The following is a 25,453-nucleotide window of genomic DNA, read 5'->3' on the forward strand; positions in this document are numbered from 1 at the left end:
TATATTGAATTTAAATTCGTAAAATTTTCATTTAACGTACGTTTGGCTTCGTTTCTGCAATCGATGAGGTTTAATGCAATATACTAATATTTTATATATTGAAATGTTTTACAAGAAAATAAAGACGGGAAAGATATTTTATAGATACTTAAGTTGATTGGAATACTGATTTTATTATCATTAAAGTAAACTCAAGACTCAAGATTAGTCTCAATCAGATTGAATTTTACTACGCATCTATATTTACACTCTTTACAGATAAGTAAACTCAAAGCTAATCAAACTGAATGCCTGATTCTCAACAGAATATAATACTGAAGCAATAAATATCCTTACATCCTATACCTCATTATTATTCTATTCACTGAATGGTTAGAAAGAATATAGAATTGTTTGGTTGACCTAGTTTGAATAATGTAATTATTTTGTTGATAATTAAGGAAGCACTAATGTAGGTAGTGGTAGGTAAGGTTTATACTGTAAAGTAGAAAGTTAAACATCATTTAACACGTATTACTGATATTTCTTTCTTAATTCGCTCAGATTATTGCGAGTCAAAAGTTCTTTGGTAACAGAAACAAACTACGAAAATATTTACTTTTTTATTACAAATTTGTTAAAACAATTGTTCAATACAAATTTTGCCTCCACTGTCCACCATTATTATTATCTAATTATGTAATTTAAGAAAATATATATAGGTATTCAATATATTTCAGAAAATATTGAAAATGATAATTGTGGTTTTCTTCGTTTTTAATTTTCCATTTTGTCACTTATACGATATTCATTTTTACTTAAATTTCAATTCATTTCTATCTTGTATCTATTTTATTTACAATCCACTTAATTTTTGAGGTAATTCAATTCTGATAAGGAATATCATCGAATGTCTTAATTTTCAACTGCAGAGCCTTTTGGATACATAGTGAGCCTTTTCTTTTCGATTTGCAATTCTTGAACCAAACTGTAAAGCCCTCTTTTTAAAGGCAGAAGCGTTTTTAAGTCCCAAGTAATAACCTAAACTTCTTAACAATATTTTCTCTCCAATTCCCTGCGGTATGTCTTCAGATGGGAAAGTTCTAAAATTTAATTCAATCAAACATAAAATTTAGTATTTTAATAAACATGTATACTTCTCCCAAGAATTTAGGCTACGAACATATTGAACAAAGTTTTCGTCTAAGTAAGGAGTTCGAAGTTGTCTTCCATGATCTGAAACTACCCTATCGTCTCTGCCTAAATTTCGATATGGTAAATTTTGCCAGTCTTCAAGCAAAACATTGTGTAAACCAAGCCAACCTTTCTTTTTGAGAGCTCCACGATGTCTAGTATAACCACCAAATAATTCATCTGCCCCCATTCCAACAACCAGAACCTCGAACAGAAATCTAATTTAGGTAATGTGAACAGTAAATATTTCTACTTTTTCATACAATATATACATATACAAGAACCTCCAATCTACCTCATTTTATTTTAAATTCTCACCCTACATGTAGACATCACGGTTTCTTGTTTTCCTCTACTAGCAAACCAAAGAGCACATCCTAAGCTGTCATCTAAAATAGACGTCAAGGGATACACTAAGTCAGCTATATACTTGTCTCTTGCGTCGTTTAGTTCTTCTTTCGGTACGTTAACTTCTAGAAAATGCCATTCTCTTTCTGGTCTTAACTGTCTCAGCTCCTCTAATGTTTTTATACTTGTTAATCTATCGGGTGTTTGATAATTATTGGATTCATTAAAAGCTACATTAATAAGATCAATTGGTCTACTTTTATCTACAAATTTATCTGCCAAAAGTGCCAGAATTGCACAATCTATCCCACCTGAGAATAAAACACCTGTCGATGAATGGCGACAAGTTTTCTTTTCACTTATACAGTTTTTACAATACTTTGGCTGATTGGCTATCCTTTTTTCTACTGAATTTTCAAGTAGATTTTTCAGTACTAATATCCTATTTAACCAATCTGGAATATTTATTAATTTTTCAAAAATGTTTCTAGACTCACTACTTGTGATATTTTTATAAAAATGTAGTTGTTCACTGCTAGGTTCTACAAATTTTATATAATCACTATTTCCTAATTCATGTTCAACAATAACTATATCTTTCTTTAGAAATTCTTTGAGTTCTGTTAATTTGCTGTCGAAATTTGGATTACAATGCTTCCATGGAAATATAAGCAGTTGATTTGTTTTCATGTCCAAAGAAAAAGTTCCAATAGATGGTAATTCAATGAAATCGTATTCTCTTGCTCTTTTAGCTACACTAGTCAAAATTATCGCCTCATTATGTTTTCCTACAAGTAGACTTCGTCTTCCATATATGTCACGTCCAAAGTATAACTTTTCTTCAATTTTATCAAAATATATAAAAGAATAAGGGCCTTGTAATTGTGCCAAGGTTGTAGCTATGTTACTAGTATTATGCATTAACCTAAATAGTACTTTGGTATCACCTTCTTCTAAAGTCAATTCACTCGATAGACCTCCAAAAATATCCCCATTGTAGATGATTACATATCTATCGTCTTGTAGAGGTTGTTTTGCCATATATTTTCCTTGCAACCAAAGAACACTTGCAGCAAACAGGAGGTGATAGTTTTTAGAATAATAAGTATTTGTTCCAAACCAATCTGGCCCACGTTTATTAATACTTTCTTTAAAAATCCCAAACTAAAAAACGATAAGTATATACGTAGTATATATCAAGATGATTAATAAGATTGACTTACAATATTTTCTAAATTTTTCTGATTACTTTCACTATTTAGACATATACAAATAATACCACACATGTTATTTCAAGTTTAAATGTGTAGAATCCAAATGATTAATGTGCAAAGAAAATAACTTTATGTATTGTTGGAATCACTTGAGTCAAAACTGGCCTATTATTCAGTTGTTGAAATGATGCAAGTAATTCGGTTATGTTATCAGTAATAAATAATCCGTTTCAATTTTTCATTTCTGTTGCATTTTTTTTATTACAACAATCATAAGTGATGAATGATGACCTAGCAAAAAGCAAGTCATAATCAATCAATGATCTGTAATAATTTATTATTGCACTTATTGTATCTTGCCATTTATGAGTAAAAAAAAGAACAAAATATACATGATACTCGGATACGAAACTTGACTTATTCCCATCTTTACTTTCCTAACCTCAAAATTTAACGCAATGTAGTAAACAAAAACATTAAGTAGTTCAAAATGTAGTATGTTCATCTTGACTACTCCTCTTCCTCATCCCATTTTATGAACTATTATCATGAAACTATTTTCCCAGAATAGTAAAGAGTTTTCTATTTTGTACATTTTGTACTAAATATTAATCTATTAACGTAGTATAATAAATTTGTAATACAAATAGTTTTCTATTTTATTTGAAAAGTCTAGGATATTTAAAAATCTTGCCACACTCATAGACCCACAGAAAATAAAGAAATTATTCATTTTTACTGTGGTTGACATCTCAAGGTCATAATGTATTCCTGTAAAATATCTGTTTATAAAAAAAATGTTTGTCCTTATTGATTTGTATTATACTGTAGGATTAATTAATGACACAAACGTACAAAGCAAATTTGTAAATGAAAAATAAAACAAAATATAGTCAAAAAATATTTCATTATTCTTTATATTTGTTTTTATTTTTGAATAGTTTTCTTGGTTTGTATATATTAACCATAATTGCTGTTCCTAACAAATTTTCTGCAGATTTCATGCATATGATTGATGTAATATTAGAAACTAGTATATCTATATAATTTTGTATTGTAATTTTTTATAGTTATTTATTCATTTTGGATATACCTAGGTAGGTATATTTGAACAAATACGTCAATTTGCACTTATAATAAATAAACATGATTATGCAGCTACTTTCAAGTTTGTAAATCATGAAACATTATTAGCATTAAATGCTGCTTTTAATTTTATTTAAAAATCGATGCAATGCGGATTTATCTTTGAAGTTTTATATGAATTTTGTAGGTAAAGGTCAAGTTTGTATCCTTGTTCTCCTGGTACCAAACAATCGCGTGTGTCCTTGTTAAAATATAATTTTATTTTATGTGGATGGTTGGTATTATCGACTAGTATTTTTAGAGAAAATTTGCCTGCTGTTTCGGTAAAGCAAAATGTGTTTACCTACATGCTGACTCCCGATATACTTGTTATTTCCGAACTATTATTCGCGTGCGTATGTAATTAAAAAAAATACTGAATTACTCGTATGCTATGCATGCAACTTTCCATTCTCATCCTGGTTAAAGTGATTAAAATCTCCCTAACTAATTAAATGTTGATTGATTAGGTTTGGCGCCGACTGTTGCATTTTACAAAGATCGACAAATTACAACGCGCATGTTAAGTGTGTTGCATCATCAGCGTACCCAGAGCACTTATTTTACCCCACTTTCATTTCTACCCTCGGAGTAACTAACGCAGCTGTAAGTGGTTTGTGACATTTTTGTTCAAAAAGTGAAAAGTGATTAACATGGACTTGTCATTTAACAGTAGGATGGAAGCGTACTACCAAAAATTTTACGAATTGCAAGAAAGACTTAGAAAGAGGTAAGATATTGTCTTATTTATTGTTTGTATCATGAAAATTCAATACAAACAATGCTTTTGCGCGTCTGAAAATATTATTTGTTTCTAGCGAAGAAGAGCGCCTGAAATTGGAGATGAAGTTTAATGAACTTGTTCAAATTTCTAGGGAAGAGTAAGTGTTCCTATATTTTTTTAATTAAGCTATCAAAAAACGCGTATTAACGAATATTTGGCGCGTTTATTAAGAATATGAAATAGATATATAAAAATATACAACCTTTAATTGAACTCTTGCGTAACAATGTTTCATTAGTTTTTAATAGGTACCTACTAGAGAAAACTTTTTTCTTAAACTCTTTACTATGTAGTTCCGTTTTTTTGTATCGATTTTATTATCCTTAGGTCAGTGTCTCGCACATGGATATTTCTTTAGTTTTGTCGCAACATTGTCATATTGGCAAATAATGGTCCGAAAACTAAATTGTACTGAGCTTAGTTGACCAGTTTAAGGTGACTTTTATAAAAAAAATGTTTTATATCTTTTTATTTACAAAAAAATATGTAGAGCAAGACGCGGTAAATGTTTTCTTTAATGCTACTACGACTGATGCTTTGAATATTGTTAATAGTTTAATGAAGAACTAATTTTTGACAGAACTGAGGCAAAAAACCGCACTGGTTCTAGAATATTGCATTCGCATGTTCTCTATAGATTTTCATGTTTATTTACGAGTTTACAATATTTAGAAAAACGTCTACACGCGAACTTTGCTTCTTGTAACTTATTTGGAATGACAAGAAACACAAAACTCTGGAAAACGAACAAGAACACCTATTTGTAAATATCTTGTACATATTTGATTCTGGAGAATGCTATGGAAAAAGAGAGAGAGAAACATAAATACCATCAAGATAGTTTTACATTTTGAAAATTTTCGGAAAATATTTCATTCATTCTTTATAAAACATTTGAAATAAAGGTGACTAAATTGTGCAGGGTACCTATAACTGAAATATGTAAATTTGTTTCGGGAAAAAAATAGATGACAAGTTTGTACTTATAAATCAATACCACCAATACCATAAAACCTCACATCTGATCCTCCTTTCTGATTCTAAGACTCTTTTTACATTTACATTTTGATTTCACCTACCATGTACCGCTTTGAGATGGAAGCAGCAAAAGGGGATACAAAATTAATGTTTTTCGTTTCTTATGTTTTGTGCAAGTTATGTTGTCTTCGCAATACCACACGTCGACATTCCATAAAAAAATTGCTTGCATTGTTTTAAAGAACATAAAATGTTATTCACAGTAAGTGTGGCTATTCCATAAAATGTAACTAGAATATTTTTAATTCAAATATTAAAGTATACAGATAACAGGCGATGTTTCGCATTGTATTAGCTATGTCCTGTCCAAATTTTGTTCATGCAACTGTCTTGGTTTCGACAATGCAATATTGTTTTCAACCACGAAAATTTAATAATTTCAAATATTTCGAATTTTCACCACCAAGAACGGCGGTGACAGCATTTTTAACATTAAGGCGATGTTTTGCATTGCATTAGCTATGTCCTGTCCAAATTATGTTTTATGGCGAAAACACTACAGATTAAGTAAAAGTGAAAACTATTTTCCATAAAAACATACTTTTTTTGTCGGATTAACCCTCAAAGGTCACACTAGTGCGAATTCGCACCAACATTTTCTTTGACAGTTTTCTCAGGAAGCAGCTGCCGATGGTTCCCCCAATACGATAATTCTTTCTATAGCCCAAACAGTCCAGCCGTACCACAGCTGACTTCAGTCTGTTATTGTCGGCTAAATTAGAGAGTTTGAAAAGTCCGATCGGTGCGAATTCGCACTAGTGTGACTTTAGTGTGGGCAAAAGTGTGGCTGAATTGAACTGAATTGAAATGTAATGTTTCGATATTTTTAACCTCATTTTACATGTCCAATATACTCTAGACCATTGTTTATTTAGTTATTGTTAATAATTTTTCAAACATATTTCTTCATTAACAGTTTAATTATAAAATGTACTTGTCAATGTTTATGGATAATATTTTTTAAATTAATATTTTTACAGTGAGAAAAGTGCAAAATAAACACCAATTTACAGAAAAGGAGTCAAAAATCAACCTTAAAAAATGCCTATATTCGAGAAATCAGGAGAAATCGATAATATAATTTTATTAATATGAGGTATTTTTTTCTTAAAAATGTCGACTTTGAACTTCAAAACCCTTTTTTACTTTTTTTCTAGCCATTATTTATAAAAAAAAAATACGAATTAAACATCATCATCGAAAAATATGTATTTTTTCATTCACATTTTTAACAAATTCTTTTTTTTTCAAACCTAATAACATCATTTTGATTTCTCGGAAAATTTTACACCAGTTTTGATATAAATACGTTGTTATCGTTAGAAATAAAGAAGACATAAAGGTTCAAATATGGCATAATCCCAATTCGCACTAGTGTGACCTTTAAGGTGGCCCACCCCAAGTGTGTTCTGTGTATCAACTGTTATGTTATAATCTTCTAAACATGCAGCATTGCCGTTAAAATCTGCTTTAAAAATTTCAGCACCACTGAGTATTATTATATTCGGAAAATGATTCAAATTCGACTATTTTGTTTAAATAAATATAAAATAAGCCTAACTCTGAGTTAAATATAAATCGATGGTAATTCTAAAACTCATGTCAGAGTAAAATCTATAGTAATATATAATTTATAACTTTTTTCCCGTAAATACTTGACACCTTAAAAGCATTGTGAAAAAATCAAGTCAATAGTTTTAATATTAACTGTGGTAAATAATTTCTAATACATAATTTAGAAATTTAGATTTTTTTTCATAGCGTAATACCTGTTGAAAATTGAGCACTTCTGCGCAAACAGTTTTTGACCTGTCAATGACAGATTTTTAACTGTAAAACGAAATATTTTCATGAAAAATTTGTATTTAAGATACTTTTATGTAATTAATTTATACTCTTATAATACCCATTTATAAAAATACATTTATAAACAATACTGCTACAAAATATCTACGCATTCGATAATTTTACCAGGGTCATACCATATTTTTTGTCCCGCATAACTTGTGTTGATTCCATTTGTCTACCCATGCAAATGATGTCATTGGTTTAATGGAACAATTAATTATGAAAACGTAAACATTTCGTGAAAATAAGATATTCAATAGCAAAAGAAATAAGCGATTTAACTGCGCATTGTCACGTAAACTTCTAGATTAGTGTACTCTTCAGTCATCAGTTTATATTACATGATGACTGATTACTCTTCTTCCAATGCTCATTTTTCTAGTTTATCGTTAACATTGATGACGACCCTTATTTTCCACTTGTGACCCTAATTATTTTTTTCAGGGAACAAGCCCACTATAAAAAACTGCGATCTCAGTACAAAAAGTTTCTGGAAGAAGACAGAAAGCGACAAGAGAGGAACGAGAAAATAATTCGAGCACTGGAAAGAATAGAATCTCGCGTTAATATGTTAACGTCAAAAACCGAGCGCGTCAAAATGTTGCGACACCAATATCAAACCTACCTGCAAAGAATAACTCAAAGACCTCTCGTAAAACAAGAATATTTCCCACCAAAAATAGTTGAAGAGCTGCCTAGTGAACATAAACCAAGTTATGATTATGATAAAAAATCGAGTGATATCGCAATGCTGAAGAAAGCTTACGGGAAAACCAACGACGAAAAAATTGAAATATTGGACAAATATTTACAGAATCTGAAAAGCCAGAAAGGTCAAGCTGCATCAGAAATTAAACCAAAGGAGAATAAGAATGATTTTAGTGAACTGAAGTACTTTGATGAGGCATCTAAGAAACTGAATGAGGATTTCAACTCCAATAAAGCAAATTCTATCGCAGAAGACATAATGAATTCAATTTATTCCAGACATTATAATACCGATCTGTACAAAGACGAAACAAAGAAAGCGAGTAAATTCACATCACCAAATTACACAAGTAGATACCCTGACAAAGATAAATATTCCGGATTTGGCGACTCCTCCCTCAACAATTATCAATACGGTAGCATTAGAGACAGTCCTCCAGTTGGTTTGCATGTCAGCAGTCCTAACTTTATTGGTACAACGTCAAGGAACCACGATATGAATAAATTTAACGAAAAGCCTTATACCTCCGGTAATATTGCTAAAGGTTTGCGCCCATTTGAAGAAGACACAAGAGCAGAGAGTAAGACTTATGAAAACACATTTAAAAATAGTGTAGATCTATCTCTGCCTCAACGTTATAAAGAAAACAAGACTTTGCCAAAGGAAATGTACGAAAGTGATACACAATTTCGCGAAAATAACCTGCTTGGTCCTAGCAAAACGGAAATTGACTTAAATGAAAATGAAAAGCAAGTAATACTCAATACTCCAACAACAGAACCTGGGGTGAAAAAATCAGAAGCTAACTGCATAGAGGATAATAAGGAATATAATCTCCATATACCTGAAATTGTAAAAGAAGATGGAACTAACTTAAAAACAAATATAGAATATTCTAATGAAAATAAAGATGAATTAAACGAAACACTTAGTAAAGCCGAGGAATTTGACAGACATGATATTAGACCAGGGAGAGAAATTGATTATATAGAGGCTTTATCTAATAATGACGAACCAAAAACCATTGAGTCTAACAACAATCAGAGTAATGTCGATATACAAAATTTGGCAAGTAAAACTGAGCTCAACGAGAAGGAAGAACATGAAGAAAATGAACTTAATCAACAATATGAATCATACGAACCTGTTGGAGATAATGATCAACCTAATTCTGTCCAATGTGACGATCAAGTAATATACGACGAAAGTAACCAACAACTCCAGGCTCAATTTGAAAATAACGATCAAGCTTATGACGAAAATGCACAACCCTACGATCAGATGGATCAATACGATTCAAGTGATCAACCAATAGAACAACTGTACGGTGAAAACGGCAAAGCACTGCTTCAGTATGACGAAAATGGGCAAACAATTTATGACCAAGAATATGATAAAGATGACCAATCGAAGCAACATTCTTTTGAGGGACATGGTGAAGATATCCCCCAATACGACATTAATGCCCATGAAATACACAATGAAAGTGGTCAACCCAGTAAAGAATATGATGAGAATAAACAAACTGCTCAACTGTATGATGAAAACAGTCAACCTGTTGAATATGACGAAAATGGTCAACCTATTCAGCAGTACGATGAAAATGGTCAACCCGAGGGTCAACTGATTCAACAGTTTGATGAAACTGGTCAACTTGTTCATCAATATGACGAAAGCAATAAACCAATTCAACAGTATGACGAAATTGAGCAACCCATTCAACAGTATCACGGAAACGGTGAAGTTATTCAACAGTACGATGAAAATGGACAACCAATTCAACAGTACGATGAGCATAGCCAACCAATTCAACAATACGATGCGAATAGTCAACCAATTCAACAGTACAATGAGAATAGTCAACCAATTCAACAGTATGACGAAAATGGTAAACCAATTCAACAGTACGTTGAAAGTCATCAACCAGTTCAACAGTTTGACGAAAATGGCCAACCAATTCAACAGTACGCTGAAGGACAAGAACCAATTCAACAGTTTGACGAAAATGGTCAACCAATCCAACAGTACGATGAAAACATTCAGCCTGTGTATTATCAGGGTGATGAGTTAGTTCAATACGATGAGAACGGTCAAATTATCCAGCAGTATGACGAAAACGGACAACCCATCCCTCCAACAGTTTACGATGAATCATATCAACATTATGACGCAAATGGACAGCCCATTGTTCAATATGAGGGGCAATTGCCTAAAGAATTTGATGGAAATGGTCAGACGGTGCAACAGTATGAGACTGATCAATACAATGCCGATCAACAGGGGCAGGATATACAGGGTGGGGTAGGAGAAGAAAACGTCACTAAAGATAACATTAAAACTGAAAATGAAAACGTTGAACAGCCTTCAAGAAAGAGGAATGTTTTAGATTTGTTGGATACCGACAGTGAAAGCATAAAGCAAAATACGAGTAAAATATCGAATGACAGCGATTTTGATTTCAGTAATGGTTAGAATCCAATATTTAGATGTGAGTACATAACATAAAATCTATATTATTAAAAATTGCATTGTAAACTATTCGTGATATTTTTGCTGTTGTTGCATATATAAATTTTAAAATTAAATAATTAGTTTATATTTTTAATGCACTTAATCCAAATATTTTTTGTAAATATTTCGAGTTCAATAAAGAATTACAAACATTTCAGTACCTAGTTTTTTTTTCAAATACAATAATTCATCGTTATTTATCATCAATCATAATCAATCTTTCGTTTTGCTCATCTATTGCATTTAATAAAAAATTTCGAATTATTTATAGAGCATGATACAGTTACAATTTTGTGCTCATATTAAAATGAGCCATTTTGAACTTTCCGTAGCTAGCAGGAATTGTCTGCACAGATTTCTATTTTAAAAAATTATATTGTTTTCAAATTAATTCTCATAATTTTTATTTTCAAAAAACAACAGCAAAAGTGATGTAATATCAGTTAATTTTAGTCCGAAAGTTCATGATTCTTGTATTGATCAAAGGGTCATCAGTTAACTCTGTTATTGCTCAAAAATAATACAAACGTCGTAGATATACAGGGTGTTCCAAACGCCAAACTTTACCTGGTGATAGAATTTCTCAAAATAAGGAAAAAAGTTCCTACAGACATGGATCAAGAAATTTTTAGTTTTCTCGAGATACAGGGTGTTCAAGTTATAAAAAATTATCATATCCATATCTTTGAAGATATCTGATGTAGATAGATGAAATTTATGATATAATTTCCAAATTTAAAGTAAAACATCCATTGAATTAATTTACAAACATATGTCAATCAGTGACGGAGATACTGGATGGTACTGTTAACAGAAACTTCAGAATATCGACAGCACTTCGACGAATTGTTTTGGAAATTAATAAAGTGAATTTAATTCGTATTGTCATTTCTGAAAAAGGTATATTTTATTTTATACGGAAAATCAGTTGATTTTTAATTTTTTTAATCTTGAAATAAATTGAATAAATTTTAAACATTGTTAATAGCATTCGTCTCATAGAAAAGTGAAATATAATTGTCAATACAATATAAGAGTAAAAAATTTGCATCTTGAAAACTAAGCATTTCTCGACCTATATTTTTATGGAAACCTTATTTTTTATTTTGAAGAGTTTTGTCACCAGATATGGTTTGAAGTCTACTTCTGATTTTTCGAAATGTAACATCTACACATTGTTATTTATTTTAATGTATTCTATCGTCTGTTAAAATTAAGGCAGTTAAACTTATAATAGCTGTTATACATTGACAATTTATTGATCAATTAATCCATGAAGTCACTTCATCAAGAAATTGGAGAAGTGTAATGCACCAAATCTGCTGTCAAATAACTTAATGAATTTATTCATCAAGTTCTTGACGAATTAGAGCATGTTCTAATTTTCGTCAATTTCTTCGTGAAGTTCGGAAGTACCAACCCAACAGATTTGCAGCCTCAGATCAGTAATGAGGTTATGTTATTGGAATATGTAAATAATTGTGTGGCGTCGTACTAGTTTTGTATTGTTTTTACTGATTTGTTACTTACAAACACTAATATTTATATAATATGTGTCAAAACGGTACCGCTGTTGTATCACTACAATTATTATGAGTGGAAAGGTGGAATTTTTGAAATTTATTTGCTTCTTTGATTCGTTGGTAGAACTAATTAATGCGCCAAAAAACTTGACAAAGTCTGTAGCAGTGTAAAACCACACTGTTTACCAATAAATTCGTGAATTAATTCATAAAGAACTTCGTAAATTTATTCATCAATAAATTGTCAATGTAAAGCAGCTATAACACCCTGTAGATAGAAGTGTCTATTTATCATATTGATTTATCATACTGATGGCACTTCTATAGAGCAGCCATATTCAACCGTTTTGTGGGTTTGGAGTTTAAGCAACATTATGGGTTTTACGCTTTTTTTAAATATTTATTTTTACTTTTCATGTATTTAATTTCGATGGTTATTATGTTACAATTATTTGCCCAAATGTCCATTGACATTGCCGATTGCTTGCCCTTAACTTTTATCATTGTAATTTTGGGAAATTCTACTAAAGCCTAATCCAGATCTATAAACTATATTCACAAGCAAATGAAAAACAACATGTTAATTTTTTTAAGGTTTGATTGAAAATTTATCATGTTCTCACCAATTCATCTTTTCGGTTAAGGTTTCGAAGTTGTGAGTGTCATTCCCAAAAATTGTTAAAATCCATCATGATCGTTTACTTTCAGCTCTCTCTCAGATTTTTAGAACGTTGTACTCCATCTTGCAAAATATCATGCATACTGCAACGTCTTTTATTTATCCTTAAATTAAAAAACATGTAGCCTGCAACAATTCCTTTAGTTCCTTCACTTTGGGTAGTAATCTTTGGAATACTGAAATCAGTGAATTCGAATGAAGCGAAAAATATTTTCTGACGTAGATGAAGACTTCTGTTGCTAAACTTTTGTTTATTGCAAACAAAAAGCGATTTGTTTATGTGTAAATGTTTTTGTTTAAAAACATGTGAACAACATTTGTAGATCTGGACTAGGCTTCAAAGAAGATGTAAAAATATACAGGGCATTCCGCTTAAAAGACCCTATAGGTCTAGGCCGTGTTAATTTAGAATTTTTTGTTTACTAGATTTGTTCCAACATTCTTTAATGTTGTGGAACTCGATATGTGGTTTGTAATTGTTGATGCAGTTGCTATCACGGCATGAATTCATTAACAATCGTCTCAACAACACTTTGATATCACGACCGGGCTGGTTTATCTTTATCTTATCTATGCGGTCGCAGTTATCAAAAATACAGCATGTGTGAGCGCTAATATTGGACGTACTCCGTGTCAGAATCGATAAATCGGCGCGATTCCTGCAGCCCGAGCACGCATATCCGATATTCCATTGAGGACCCATATAAAAATAATAATTGCCGTTCCCCTATCGCGGACCTGCTTTTAACTACACGCTACTCGTCTCTGCCGCACATTCCACACGTTAATTTGGTGTCGGCTGCGTGTGTGTTGAGTGCATAAAGCAGAAGTCCAAGGCGTGGACCGATTCCGATACGCGTTTTTGTTTCTCACAGTCGATTATGGAAGATGTGCTCAGCAATGGAGTGCGGAAGCAAAGCGCGACCATGAATTTTTATTCAGATCTAGAAGGAGGCTATCCGGAAGAGAATCTTATCTTGGAACAAAGGAACGGTTAGTATGTTAGGTTATCCGCCTTCTCGTATTGATTTTTACGCCAACGGTTCAACTGTTTGTACGGAAATGCGTAGTGCTGTTCCGAACGTATTTACATTTAATAAAAATTGTGTATAGAGTTATCCCAGTTAGTTATTGGTTTCTAAATCTATGTTATATCTCTAAGACAATTAAAAATATATTAGTTTCCATTAACAACGTTTTATCTACACTTTTAAATGCACACGCTTAGGTGTATTTTTCCAGGAATATTAAACTGTTGAAGGTCAAACTATTGTTTATACAGATAAAGTGCTTAAAGTAATCATGATTGAAAGAAAGGAAGATAAACAACTTCAAAGCCTTAAAAGCTAACAAAATTCTCAGAATCTCTAGGACAACATATATTTGCCTTAGTTATCATAGAAACTGTTTCACGATTTTGGAATTTGTAAATATGTTGGTGCAAACATTTCTCCTAAAAATGAAACGAATTAACTTGTGGCTATAACAAGACGACATCTCAAAATAGGAGATGCAAATATAACTCTAAAAACGTTTTTTTTTCATTATAAAAATATTTCTACAAAATCAGAATTATCCAAAATTCAGAATAACATCCACATTTTTTTTTTCATATACTTTTTAATAAAATACGATACCCCCCTGTATATTGACCAACTGCAGACGATGGAGCCATCCGAAATGCTTGATCATATCAGGATTTTTCTCTAACCTCAAAAAAATAGCTCAAAATCAGTGGAAATCTTGATTTCTTTATTAAAATAGTTAAGCTTTTGAAATAAAAGTACTCAGTATTAATAGGGTACTTCTGATGGTTTCATCGCTTTCAGCAGGTCAAAATATAGTGGTGTAATCTGTTAAAAATTAAAAATTGCGTGCCTCTGTCCTGTGTTAAATTGTGTGCCTCTGTAAAATTGTGCGCCTGTAAAATTTTGTGCCTCTGTAAAATTGTGTGCCTCTGTAAAAATGTGTGCCTCTGTAAAATTATGAGTCTCTGTTAAAAACTAAAAATTGTATGCCTGTGTAATCATTCGATAGAATATTTTTTTATTGAAGAATAATATTTATATGTACACATGTTTGTGGTCTACAATTTTCACCTTGAAGCGTATATATTTAGCACTATTAAACCAGATGTGGTGGAAGTGCCTCTAATTAATTTTAAATTAGAATGGCTATAGTAGTGTCTAATGTGTGAAATATGTGCAGTACTTAGGTACCTAATTAAATATACTAAAATCGTTACTGAAAGCGACAAATTGCTTCTACTATTTGGAGAACTTATTATTAGTATTACAAATCGATTTATTGATTATTCTAAACTGAATATCATTGGGCTTTTGTTCAAAATTAACACTTCTCTAAAATGTTTCAGAGGGTGCATCTTCAAATCATTTTATGAAAAGAAAAAGTTATATTAATATGTTCAAAGACCAAGCTTAATATATTTTTAATACGTGAGTTTTTTGTAATCTTCGTTCATTATTAAACATAAGGTGACTCTTAACATTTTTGATGATTTATTCTGGGGAAAAATACTATTAATTTATCCACAATCACCTTATAATTGGACTTTTATCCACACATATGAACCGTCTAAATTGATACTTTATCCACTAGTGGAATAAAGAGTAACTTTATTTCACTATAGTATAAAATCATTAAATATTCTTTATCGGAAGCCCCAGTCAAAAATTCTTCAATATGTGAGCTCTTTCCAATACTGCAGCTTTCTTAACACTCATACAATGAATAACTATTATTGATTTTTCAATTAAATATCATTTTTCTACAAAACTAACATCCAAATGAAAAAAATGCTATCAGTCATGTTTCGTCAGGATTACAAATAAATGAGGATTATAAAAAATATTAATAATTTTAGAAATGTCAGTGGCGTGCACATTATTTTTTAAAATAATCGAATACTGTTGCCTACACGCATGTCTCTGAAGTGAATAAATTTTAGTTTGTACTAAAACATCTCTGATGGTCTAATCGTTCAAAGTCCGGGAAAATGAAAACTTTTTTTGGACAGTGACAGTGAATCACTTCATATTTGGCTACAAAAAAGTTTTAATTTAAATTTTAACAAATTTAAAAATTCTATCCTTAGTTTTAAAAACATTAAAAAACTGGATTTTAATAGACAGCACTAGTTGAGGACTGATTCAGTAAGCTCCAAAGATTTTGATTGGTCTCAAAAGTTCCTTACAAATGACTGGTGGTTTGACTTCATGTTGTAGATAACCAAATGTATTGCAATAGTCTGAATAACACTAGAACAACAACTAGAAAATGCTTATCGGATTATAACTTGAGACAGAGTCATTCACTGTCAATGCCACCTATTTCCATTTCAAACAAAATGATTGCTCTATCAGAAATACAAAGTCACAGTCGTTAATGTTATTTATTATACAGCTTAACGTAGTAGATTATGTTGTTTCCGTAAATTTTAATCTTGAAATGGCTATCGTGTCGGAAAATTCTTCTCTATTCGATCATCCCTGACACTCACACTGACCTCATGATACACTCTGATAATTTGTTCGTGTCTTATGGTAATTATGATTGAGATATTATCATATTAATTCAGGCTAAGTATATTGTTATCGATGCAAGAACCAACGTTATAGATATTAATTGCATGTTTAAAGTAGCCCACGCAACTAACAATTTATAAAAATCTATGCGACATTATTTTGGTAAACATATTTACTGATTAAAAACTTTTACAATAACAACTGTCGATATTTGTTGTGCTAAATTGTTCAGTTGGGTTTATCCTGGCTTCAAACATCTTTTTTTCCTTCGTAGGTGCGTAAATCTATTTGAGTATCTATTATTTTATTGGGTTGGTAAGATATAGCCTATAGTCACATGTCACATCAAAAAGGCCATATATAACGCTGCTTTGTAGGTATCTACTGATAGAGAATGGTCTTAGGATGGCGTAAGTAAGTGCGGGGGCTGTAGGCCGCAGAGTAGTTCTCCACAATATCATTAGTCAGAAATATCATCTGGTTGACATATATAGTTAAAAATTTTGTAAGGAAAGTAAATCAAATGCACAAAACAACTTGTACAACCTTGAAATAATAAAACAATATATTTATGGGACATGAAAAAATAACAACTACGTGCTTCATTCCGTATTTTATTTATTATGAAGTGACATCTAAAAGTTGATTATTTAGTATGTAAATGGCCGAAGCATGTGACTCTTATTAATACAAACGACAGTTTTTAAAATGAGATTGACTGGTCAGATTGGTTTTACAAAATGTTCAAAATGAGAAGAGTAACAAATCCAAACTTGCAAAATTCAAAATAATCCGGAATCGTTCGATCGAATATTCCTACGGCTCGAATGACATATTTTTGATAGTGACACAACAATTATAAATGATGTAAAGTAAGGAAAGTGATGTTGAAGTGTAATATGAGTAATAGGGGTATATTAACTAGACACGATGGAGATGAAGATACTTTACTCTCTGGTAAGTGTTAAGTGATTAATATTTAAATAGCATTTCCTTTAAATTTATTGAAATTTCTTGTTGAAACAACATGTCGCCTATATTTTCCAATTTAAGTACAAAAACTGGATTATCATATCGCGATAGGGAGCACTGAACACCATTAACTGTTATTGCCTGACCAGTCGCATTTTTGAAGAAGAATGGTCCAATGATGCTTCCAGCAAATCTAGCGTGAATTTTGAAACACCCGATAATATATGCTTTACTTCTAAATGCAAATGCTAAAATTGAAACAAAATTAATCAAATGAAATTATATACATTAACAAAGGGACAAACAAATAAACTTATTTTATCTTCAGATTATCTCGACAAATGTCTATTTGAAATTCCTCAACAGTTATCTTACAATCTATATTTTATAGTCAAAATCAAACCATATTTGAATATTTCCCAAGAAAGCTTTATTGGGAAGGGTACAGACATTTGTGGAAAACACTTTTTATTATGTTGATAACATATTTACCCAAATACTGAATTTACTTTGATACCTGCCGAGTGCGTAGGTAAGTTGAAAAATTTAGAGACGTCAATAATGACTAATTCTAAAGTGACGTTTCTCTTCCGATTTCTCATATTTGAGTACTTTCCGTAATATCATATTCCTGTAAATAAATTTGCTTGTCACAAAGTGTTAAAGCTAATTTCTCAAAAAAGTTCCTGGCGTAAAGCCAACGGAAATTATGAAAATGGGGTCGTTAAACGAGGACCACGTTTAAAATGTATTTCATACTCGTGCTGCTGATATGAAAATAGAAATTTAAAAGATACCTAGGATATATTAGGTGAAACAGTGACTTGAGGCAATTAGGGCTGATTTCGTCAAAATAAACAAAAGTAACAATGTTTCCGAAAACGATACTAAACGTTTCAATAACCCGTTAAATACAGTTACAATTTTTGATCAATTACCCAAGACTTATTGAAGATGTAAGTTTCAAACTTGTTAGTTTAGTTCTTTCACAGTAGCTACCCACATGTAAAATTTGAACGAAAACTAACCAGTGATGTCAGAATTAAAAGGCATAACGGGTTCCAACTTTAATAAAAGAAGTGATTTACATTGTCGCATTGTCTTTTACGCATTATATTTAGATAGACCATTTTCAAATACCTAATATTTTTGTGTCTCGTGAGCTTTTTTTGGTAGAGTGTATCAAGCGGGTAGAAGCCCAAAAACGATATAGTTCCAATTTCTCAGAAGAAGTTGTGTACTTACAACTGTTTTCAAGAACATGGTTTATCATACGACTTTCTTGAGCTGTTAAATTCGCTTGTTTACGACCATTATTACCGATTATTATTAACAGATTGACTGCTAGCACACAATTTTTAAAAACACACTAGAAAACTGAAAAAGGTAAAATGTGAAAATAATAACACCCCTTCCCCACTTGCATGCATATAACACGAAATGAAACACCTAAGCTGAACACTGATATAAAGAGAAGCGAAACTATGCAGAACTGGTGATTCCTCTTTTTGTACACGATAAGCGGGTGTGCTCAGGTTGAATATATTATCGGTACAGTATGCGAAATGTTATTTTGTTAGGTTAAAAACTATTAATCCTATTATTTTGGAACTCTGTAAAAACAGCTGTAAAATGTCATAAGTAGGTACAGCAAAGTTACGTTTTATTTCTATTTCCATTTAATGTAATTTCTTTTAAAGCGATAATTTTATTAATAGTCCACACGATATCTGTTTCAAAATGTCCATATTTGGGTGAATCGTATATCCACCACTGAGATTTTTGGCTTTTTGGCTTTCAAATATCACTAGAAATGAAAATTTTTCTATGCGCATAAAAAAAACGTGGGCTCAACTTTTGGCGGCACATATTAAAAAAATTCGATAAATGTCATATTTTTCTTCCTATTTAATTATGTATGTTTTCAAGAGTTGATATTAGGCGAAAATTGAAGAGGAAAAAATGTTTGTAATTAAATTTTTAACAAAATATGAGTAGCTACAAATCGAATGAATCATGATTATTATTGTAAAAATCGAAAAAATCGCCAAAAATGGGATTAAAAAACATTACTTTTAGGGAATTTTTTTGGGGTCTTTAAATTGGGTATAGGACCTTCATACTTGGTTCAATAAAACTTCATGTTATGTAGAATTATCACACCAAATCGGTTCTATAGATTTTGCATAGTAATTTTGCAATCCAGATTTTGAAAAACAAAATTGCAAATTTTCAAAATTTTGCACAGCAATAACCAAGGCCCTGAGATACTTGAAAATTTAATCACATATAGAAGGCCTCTCAAGGTTCCAAACGCTTTTTGAAAAATTCGAATCCGTCAATTAGGAGAGCTCTGGCGCTTGTTTAAACATTGGTCGAATTTTTTAAAGCAGGTTTTAAAAGTTATTGGAAAGACGCTTCTTAAAAAAAATACAGATCGATTGGTCAATTAGTTACGTAGTTATAGCCGATCAAAGTTAACCGTCATTTACACTAAATGTACTGGAACATTCGGGCAAATTTTTTGAAAAATACCATTGATATTCCGAGTACTTACCAGGTCTAAATTTGCAATACTTTTCTTCATTGGCGACCTACTGTAAAACGTGTTTAAAGTTATTTATGCAAGCGAGAAATTCAAGAAAATCGTACGGGTGGTGGTGGTGGGGGAAGCAGAGAGCGCGGCCGCTTCGGCCTGCTCGAAATTAAATCGGCGAGTTCAAAACCGCGACGCGCTTAAACATTTTTAATATCTCAGCTTCTAGAAGTTCGATTTTGATGATTTTTTTTTTAAATCGATGTCTCGCAATTTAAAAAATAAAACTTCCTTTAATAACCTTTAATTTAAACTTTATTTTTTTATTGTATCAAAGGTAAGTGCATAAACTTATATTCTGTTTATCAAAGATCAAAAACAAATTTATTTAAATATTTTAAAATTGTTTAAACAACAATTATTTTCAAAATATGTATGTCGAAAATTAGTAATATAATGAGTTAATTTCTCATTTGCTTATATTTTAAACAATAAATAATATTTGAATTATAGTTTAATCACAAAAGAAATGATGATTAAATTAATAAATTAATTATTAAAAATCAATAATATTTTATTCATACTTAATAACTTTTAAAACCTGCTTTAAAAAATTTGATTTGATTGAATGTTCAAAAAGTTATTCTAATCGTTTAAAGTACAAAAATTCGCCCAATGTTCAAACAAGCGCCAGAGCTCTCCTAATTGACGGATTCGAATTTTTCAAAAAGCGTTTGAAACCTTGAGAGCCCTTCTATATGTGATTAAATTTTCAAGTATCTAAGGGCCTTGGTTTTTGCTGCGCAAAGTTTGAAAATTTGCAATTTCTTTTCAAAATCTGGATTGCAAAATTATTATGCAAAATCTATAGAACCGATTTTGATGAAATTTGGTATGATAATTCTACATAACATGAAGTTTTCTTGAGTCAAGTATGAAGGTCCTATACCCAATTTAAAGACCCCAAAAAATTCCCTAATAATGTTTTTTAATCCCATTTCTGGCGATTTTTTCGATTTTTACAATAATAATAATGATGCATTCGATTTGTAACTAGTCATATTTCGTAAAAAATTTAATTATAAACATTTTTTTCCTCTTCCATTTTCGCCTAAAATCAACTTGAAAAGATACATAATTATTAAATAGGAAGAAAAATATGACATTTTTCGAATTTTTTTAACATATTATGCTGCCAAAAGTTAAGCCTACGTTTTTTATGCTCATAGAAAAATTTTAATTTCTAGTGATATTTGAAAGCCAAAAATCTCCGTGGATATACGATTCACCCAAACCAAAACAGATACCGCCTAGTCTATAAGAATAAAGTAAACACAGTAAATAACATTCTTAATGTAGAAAATAATCAAGCCCAACCTGAAACTTGCAAAGACGCACCCAGTATTATTGATGACACAAATAACAAATATTATGATTCCTAATTTGACTGGAATATAAGCATTTGTACCTTTCAACAGAAATATTAATAACAGATAAGTTATATATTCGATATAAATTTATGACCAACAAATATTCTATTGTACTTAGTTCTATTGGCGGCAGTACAAAAAATATTGTACTCGCCACACTCAGAAAATATATTTACAGCCTTCCGCGTCACGTCGCTCTGAAACCTGCACGCTCGCCCTCTAATATACCACTTTCTGATATTGCACGTAGATAACTATTTCAGTATTTACAACGTATAATCAAACGGAAAAACTTTATGCTTTTACAAGAAACTAAAATCTGGTCTGTACAAATATGATCCAGCATTGGCTCAAATAATTTAACGCTTCGCCAAGCGCAACTCGAAGCGCTTACGCTACTTAAAAATATTAGGCTATATTACTTCAACCTTGTAGAACGTTGTAAATTACTACAAACGATATCATCATATGACTAACTAATCGCAACGCAAATATATCGCCAAAGTTCGTGCAGTGAAATAGTGATTCTGTCAAGAAAACTAGTCCAATACGAGAAATCAGAAACTACTAGGATCTAGTAGTGTTTTTCCTGTTTACAAACAGTATTTTTAACACGTCGGACAAGGGAATTCGCGGGTATTTTTGTACCGTTGTAAACGCGCCAGTCAATGCCAACTTAGTTTTTCTCGGATCTTTGGCCTGAAAACCTGTACTATTCCGCTAACGAAAACACAAAGAAAACTTCGCTGCTTCGAGTTTGAACTGGAACTTTCTGGGGGTCACGATGTGTTCTAGAGGAGTCTACGTGCCCACCAATCCTGACGAGTTGACTATCGTCAACGCTCCCAGTTTCTTGAGGGTCAACTCTTTTGTGGACGATGATAAGGCCATCGAAGGTGAGTTATTTGTGATTGTGAATGCAGACGGTGTTCTATTTTTGGAAGAACCATCTTGTTTACGTGTGAGCAGGTACCGAATTATTTCTATAGCTGAGAGGAGAGGATATATTTAGAAGTATAGGTAGAGTTATCAGTTCTTTTTTGTTCTAGAAGATTTAAAGACGAATTGGAAATTTAATATTTTTCCCAGTTACAGTTCTAGAATTCTCACTTATAATACCACTAGAGCTTCAATTATTACTCGTCTTCGACTCGGGAGAATTTTCAAAATATTCGTGTGCTCGAAAAAATTTCCAGTTTTTAATTGAAGCTAGAGTGGTATTCGGTAAGAAAATTAAGTTAAGCAAAATAATAAAAAATAAGTCGATAGTAGATCAATCCCTCAGTTTTCCACATACTCATTTTACAAAAGTTGGTAGAAATATATTTTCTTACAAAGAACCTTAAGCACTATGTAATATCAATAAAATTCATATGTATATATTATTAAGAAGGCCATGGAATCCATGTCAAACAAGGTAATCGTGACTTTTGACGTTATTTGACCATTTTCTTTAAAATCGTTGTGTTGTACAATTGAAAAATGGAGCGGTTTGAGAAATACGTTTTATGCAAGTTTTGCAAAAAAGTTAGTGAAATTAAAATGTATCATCGGAACCTAAAATTTTTAATGTATTTATTACAAGAATGCGGGCCAGAAATTTATTCGCCAAACTTGTTTGGGATTATTATGTGTAAGAAATATGGAGCTCTTAGTGGATCACAGCAGAATAAGATTGTTTCAAAGTACTACATTTATTTTTTGAAACATAGACATTTTATAAATTTTAGTGAATGAGTGCTCGTTTATTCCCCATTAAGAAAAGAAGACGTGGCTGAGGAATTTCAGCAACATTTGGACGCTTTAATTAAAACTACTAAAAGTACATACTTGGTAAATTATTTATAAATGATTTGTACTTATTAAATTATGATAGAATAAATTTGAAGTTAAATATAAATGTCATTTTATTTATAAATGTCAAAAAATTTCCAGTGTAATTTCATGCTCCTTACCCCAAGGAAGAGAAAAATTTCCGGAAATTTTCTTAGTTGCTATAGTAACGCTACAAAATACAGGCCTTTAATTGGCTGAAAAATACTATTGTGAAATTTTCGATAAGATTTTTCCTGAAACAGTATAAATATGTTACACAAGTGCGAAAAAAGTCAGTTGGCAAAATAATGACTGGAATTTGATATACTCTGGAAAATAAATGTGATAACAACTCGGAATAGGTGAGCGATGAGTCGGGAACGAATTTAAGCAAAATTGTGCGTTTTGATGATCATCACAGACGAGTTATGGAAAAAGAATCTTCTAGAATTCATGCAAGGTGTATTGGAGATAAAATATGTACTTCTTTAATTTAAAAATGGCGTCGATTGGCGTCAAATTCCAATTATAGGTTAGAATTCAATAATCGTCCCGCAAGTCACGTGAAACTTTATACTCTTCTACTTTATTATACCAAAGGACTGTCCGCTATTGAAGCAGTATTATAATTTTTGGCATAAGATCGTCTTTCTACTCATGCGCTGTAAGTTCCATCTGATTCTTATATTCTCTTTTAACATTCTTCTTCTACTATTTATATCCATTGTTTGGAGGTAGGTTGTCTGGTTGTTCAAGAAATATTTATCTCTTTCGGTTAATTTGGAAGCTACCGTTAACCTTTACTAACATACAGGGTGATTCAAAATTCAGTACAAAGAATTTAGGGGCGTATTTTTGAGGTTAGAATAAGACTTTCTTTTCCTATAAACGTGAGTCCACAAATGCTTAGTTTCTGAAATACAGGATTTTTTTGATTTTTTTGGAATAATTTCCAAACAAATTTTAATGTTGGCATAAAACTTGGGGGATGTTTTTTTTTTCAAATTTTATTAACTATTTACCTTGAAAAATTTTTAAATTTATTCACTATCTAATCAGTAATGGAAAGATCTTGAATTTTAGCTCTTTCGACATTTAACAATGAAGACACACAAATACACCGATATAAATAACTATATAAGATTATGCACTTATAAAAAACAGTACCAAATACTCCTTTAAATATTGCAAAATTGAACTTAATTACAACTAATATCTCAAGTAAAAAGTCGCCAGATGACCTACCGTAATAAAAATACCTTGTAAATCAATAAACTGGAAACTAAAATAAATGTACTATATGAAGTAGTGGATAGCGACATATTTTGTCTTTCTCGTTTCACTGAATTAACGTTGGTTGTTTGTTTTTTGAACGCTCAACGCTTTGTTGTCATATCACGAGTGGATTGATGTAGTTGATCTAAACTAGAACACAGTGTTTTAAAAAAGTTGTACCATATCCTTTTTATTAAAAATGTCAGATATTTTTAGAACATATATCAAATTCGTATTTTATAAAACAAAAATAATTCTTTTGAAACATAATTTTACATACTTAATAATTAGTAACGTATGGATATATTTATACCTATAATAGTTAAAAAATATATATATTTCAGATTAGTATGCTGGGAAGGTTTAAGATACCTTTGCTAATAATCTTTATCTTTTTATTTGAACTCTTTAGAAGTAGGTTTTAAAACTCTTTAATCTCCTTCCACACATTTGCCTTCTTATCATATTTTTTACATATGTAATAAATACCATGGGATGTAATCACGAAATGGGATAAGGTTACCCTATAGCATTTGATAGTATGATTGGTGTGTAAGAAATATATGCATATATGGCATGTTCAGTTCTATAAAATACTGCAAATAATTTCGAACGACAAACGACAATATATTCCACTGTGGAAGTATGCATAAGATATCCCGTATCTTGGTATTTATTTATTTACCAGTCTAGACATCCAGTGTTTAAATAAACATTCATCTACCATTTGTAATTATTTATAAATTCAACATGTGTTAATGTCTACCATGTTCCAATCGTTTTATTTATATAGCTAATATGTGATTATTAAAAGGTAGTCCTAGGAGTAGTGGTTTATTGTGAGTTTTTATCAATTAAATTATACTATACAGGGTGTTTTTGTGTTTTTGAAAGTGGGGTTTTAATTTGTGTTCAAATGTAGAATTTT

General features: G+C 31.1%; 3 protein-coding genes across 7 annotated transcripts in view; 2 read left to right on the forward strand and 1 right to left on the reverse strand.

Moving 5' to 3' along the window:
- Positions 1 to 768: 768 nt before the first annotated feature.
- Positions 769 to 3,156, reverse strand: LOC108917514 (asparagine synthetase domain-containing protein CG17486). Its single transcript, XM_018724147.1, has 4 exons — positions 2,745 to 3,156; positions 1,492 to 2,685; positions 1,137 to 1,378; positions 769 to 1,082 (listed from the first exon to the last, which is right to left on the reverse strand). The coding sequence occupies exons 1-4, from the start codon at positions 2,805 to 2,807 to the stop codon at positions 902 to 904; spliced, it is 1,680 nt and encodes a 559-aa protein (XP_018579663.1). The 5' UTR covers positions 2,808 to 3,156; the 3' UTR covers positions 769 to 901.
- Positions 3,157 to 4,444: 1,288 nt separating this feature from the next.
- LOC108917501 (protein PFF0380w-like) lies at positions 4,445 to 10,733 on the forward strand. The gene is made up of 3 exons (XM_018724130.1): positions 4,445 to 4,590; positions 4,679 to 4,741; positions 7,975 to 10,733. The coding sequence occupies exons 1-3, from the start codon at positions 4,514 to 4,516 to the stop codon at positions 10,709 to 10,711; spliced, it is 2,877 nt and encodes a 958-aa protein (XP_018579646.1). The 5' UTR covers positions 4,445 to 4,513; the 3' UTR covers positions 10,712 to 10,733.
- Positions 10,734 to 13,601: 2,868 nt separating this feature from the next.
- The window catches only part of LOC108917527 (AMP deaminase 2), a 74,968-nt gene continuing 63,116 nt past the window's right edge, over positions 13,602 to 25,453 (forward strand). The window contains exon 1 of one of the 5 annotated variants that reach the window (XM_018724161.2): positions 13,602 to 13,945. In XM_018724161.2, coding sequence (XP_018579677.1) covers positions 13,834 to 13,945 — 112 coding nt within the window. In that variant the 5' untranslated portion in view covers positions 13,602 to 13,833. Of the gene's footprint in view, positions 13,946 to 21,964; positions 22,332 to 25,453 lie in introns of those variants that run through there. The other 4 variants (XM_018724163.2, XM_018724166.2, XM_018724167.2 and 1 more) reach the window with 4 other exon arrangements.

This window comes from Anoplophora glabripennis, unplaced genomic scaffold, assembly GCF_000390285.2.
Source record: "Anoplophora glabripennis isolate ALB-LARVAE unplaced genomic scaffold, Agla_2.0 scaffold57, whole genome shotgun sequence".
Classification (NCBI taxonomy): Eukaryota; Metazoa; Arthropoda; class Insecta; order Coleoptera; family Cerambycidae; genus Anoplophora; species Anoplophora glabripennis.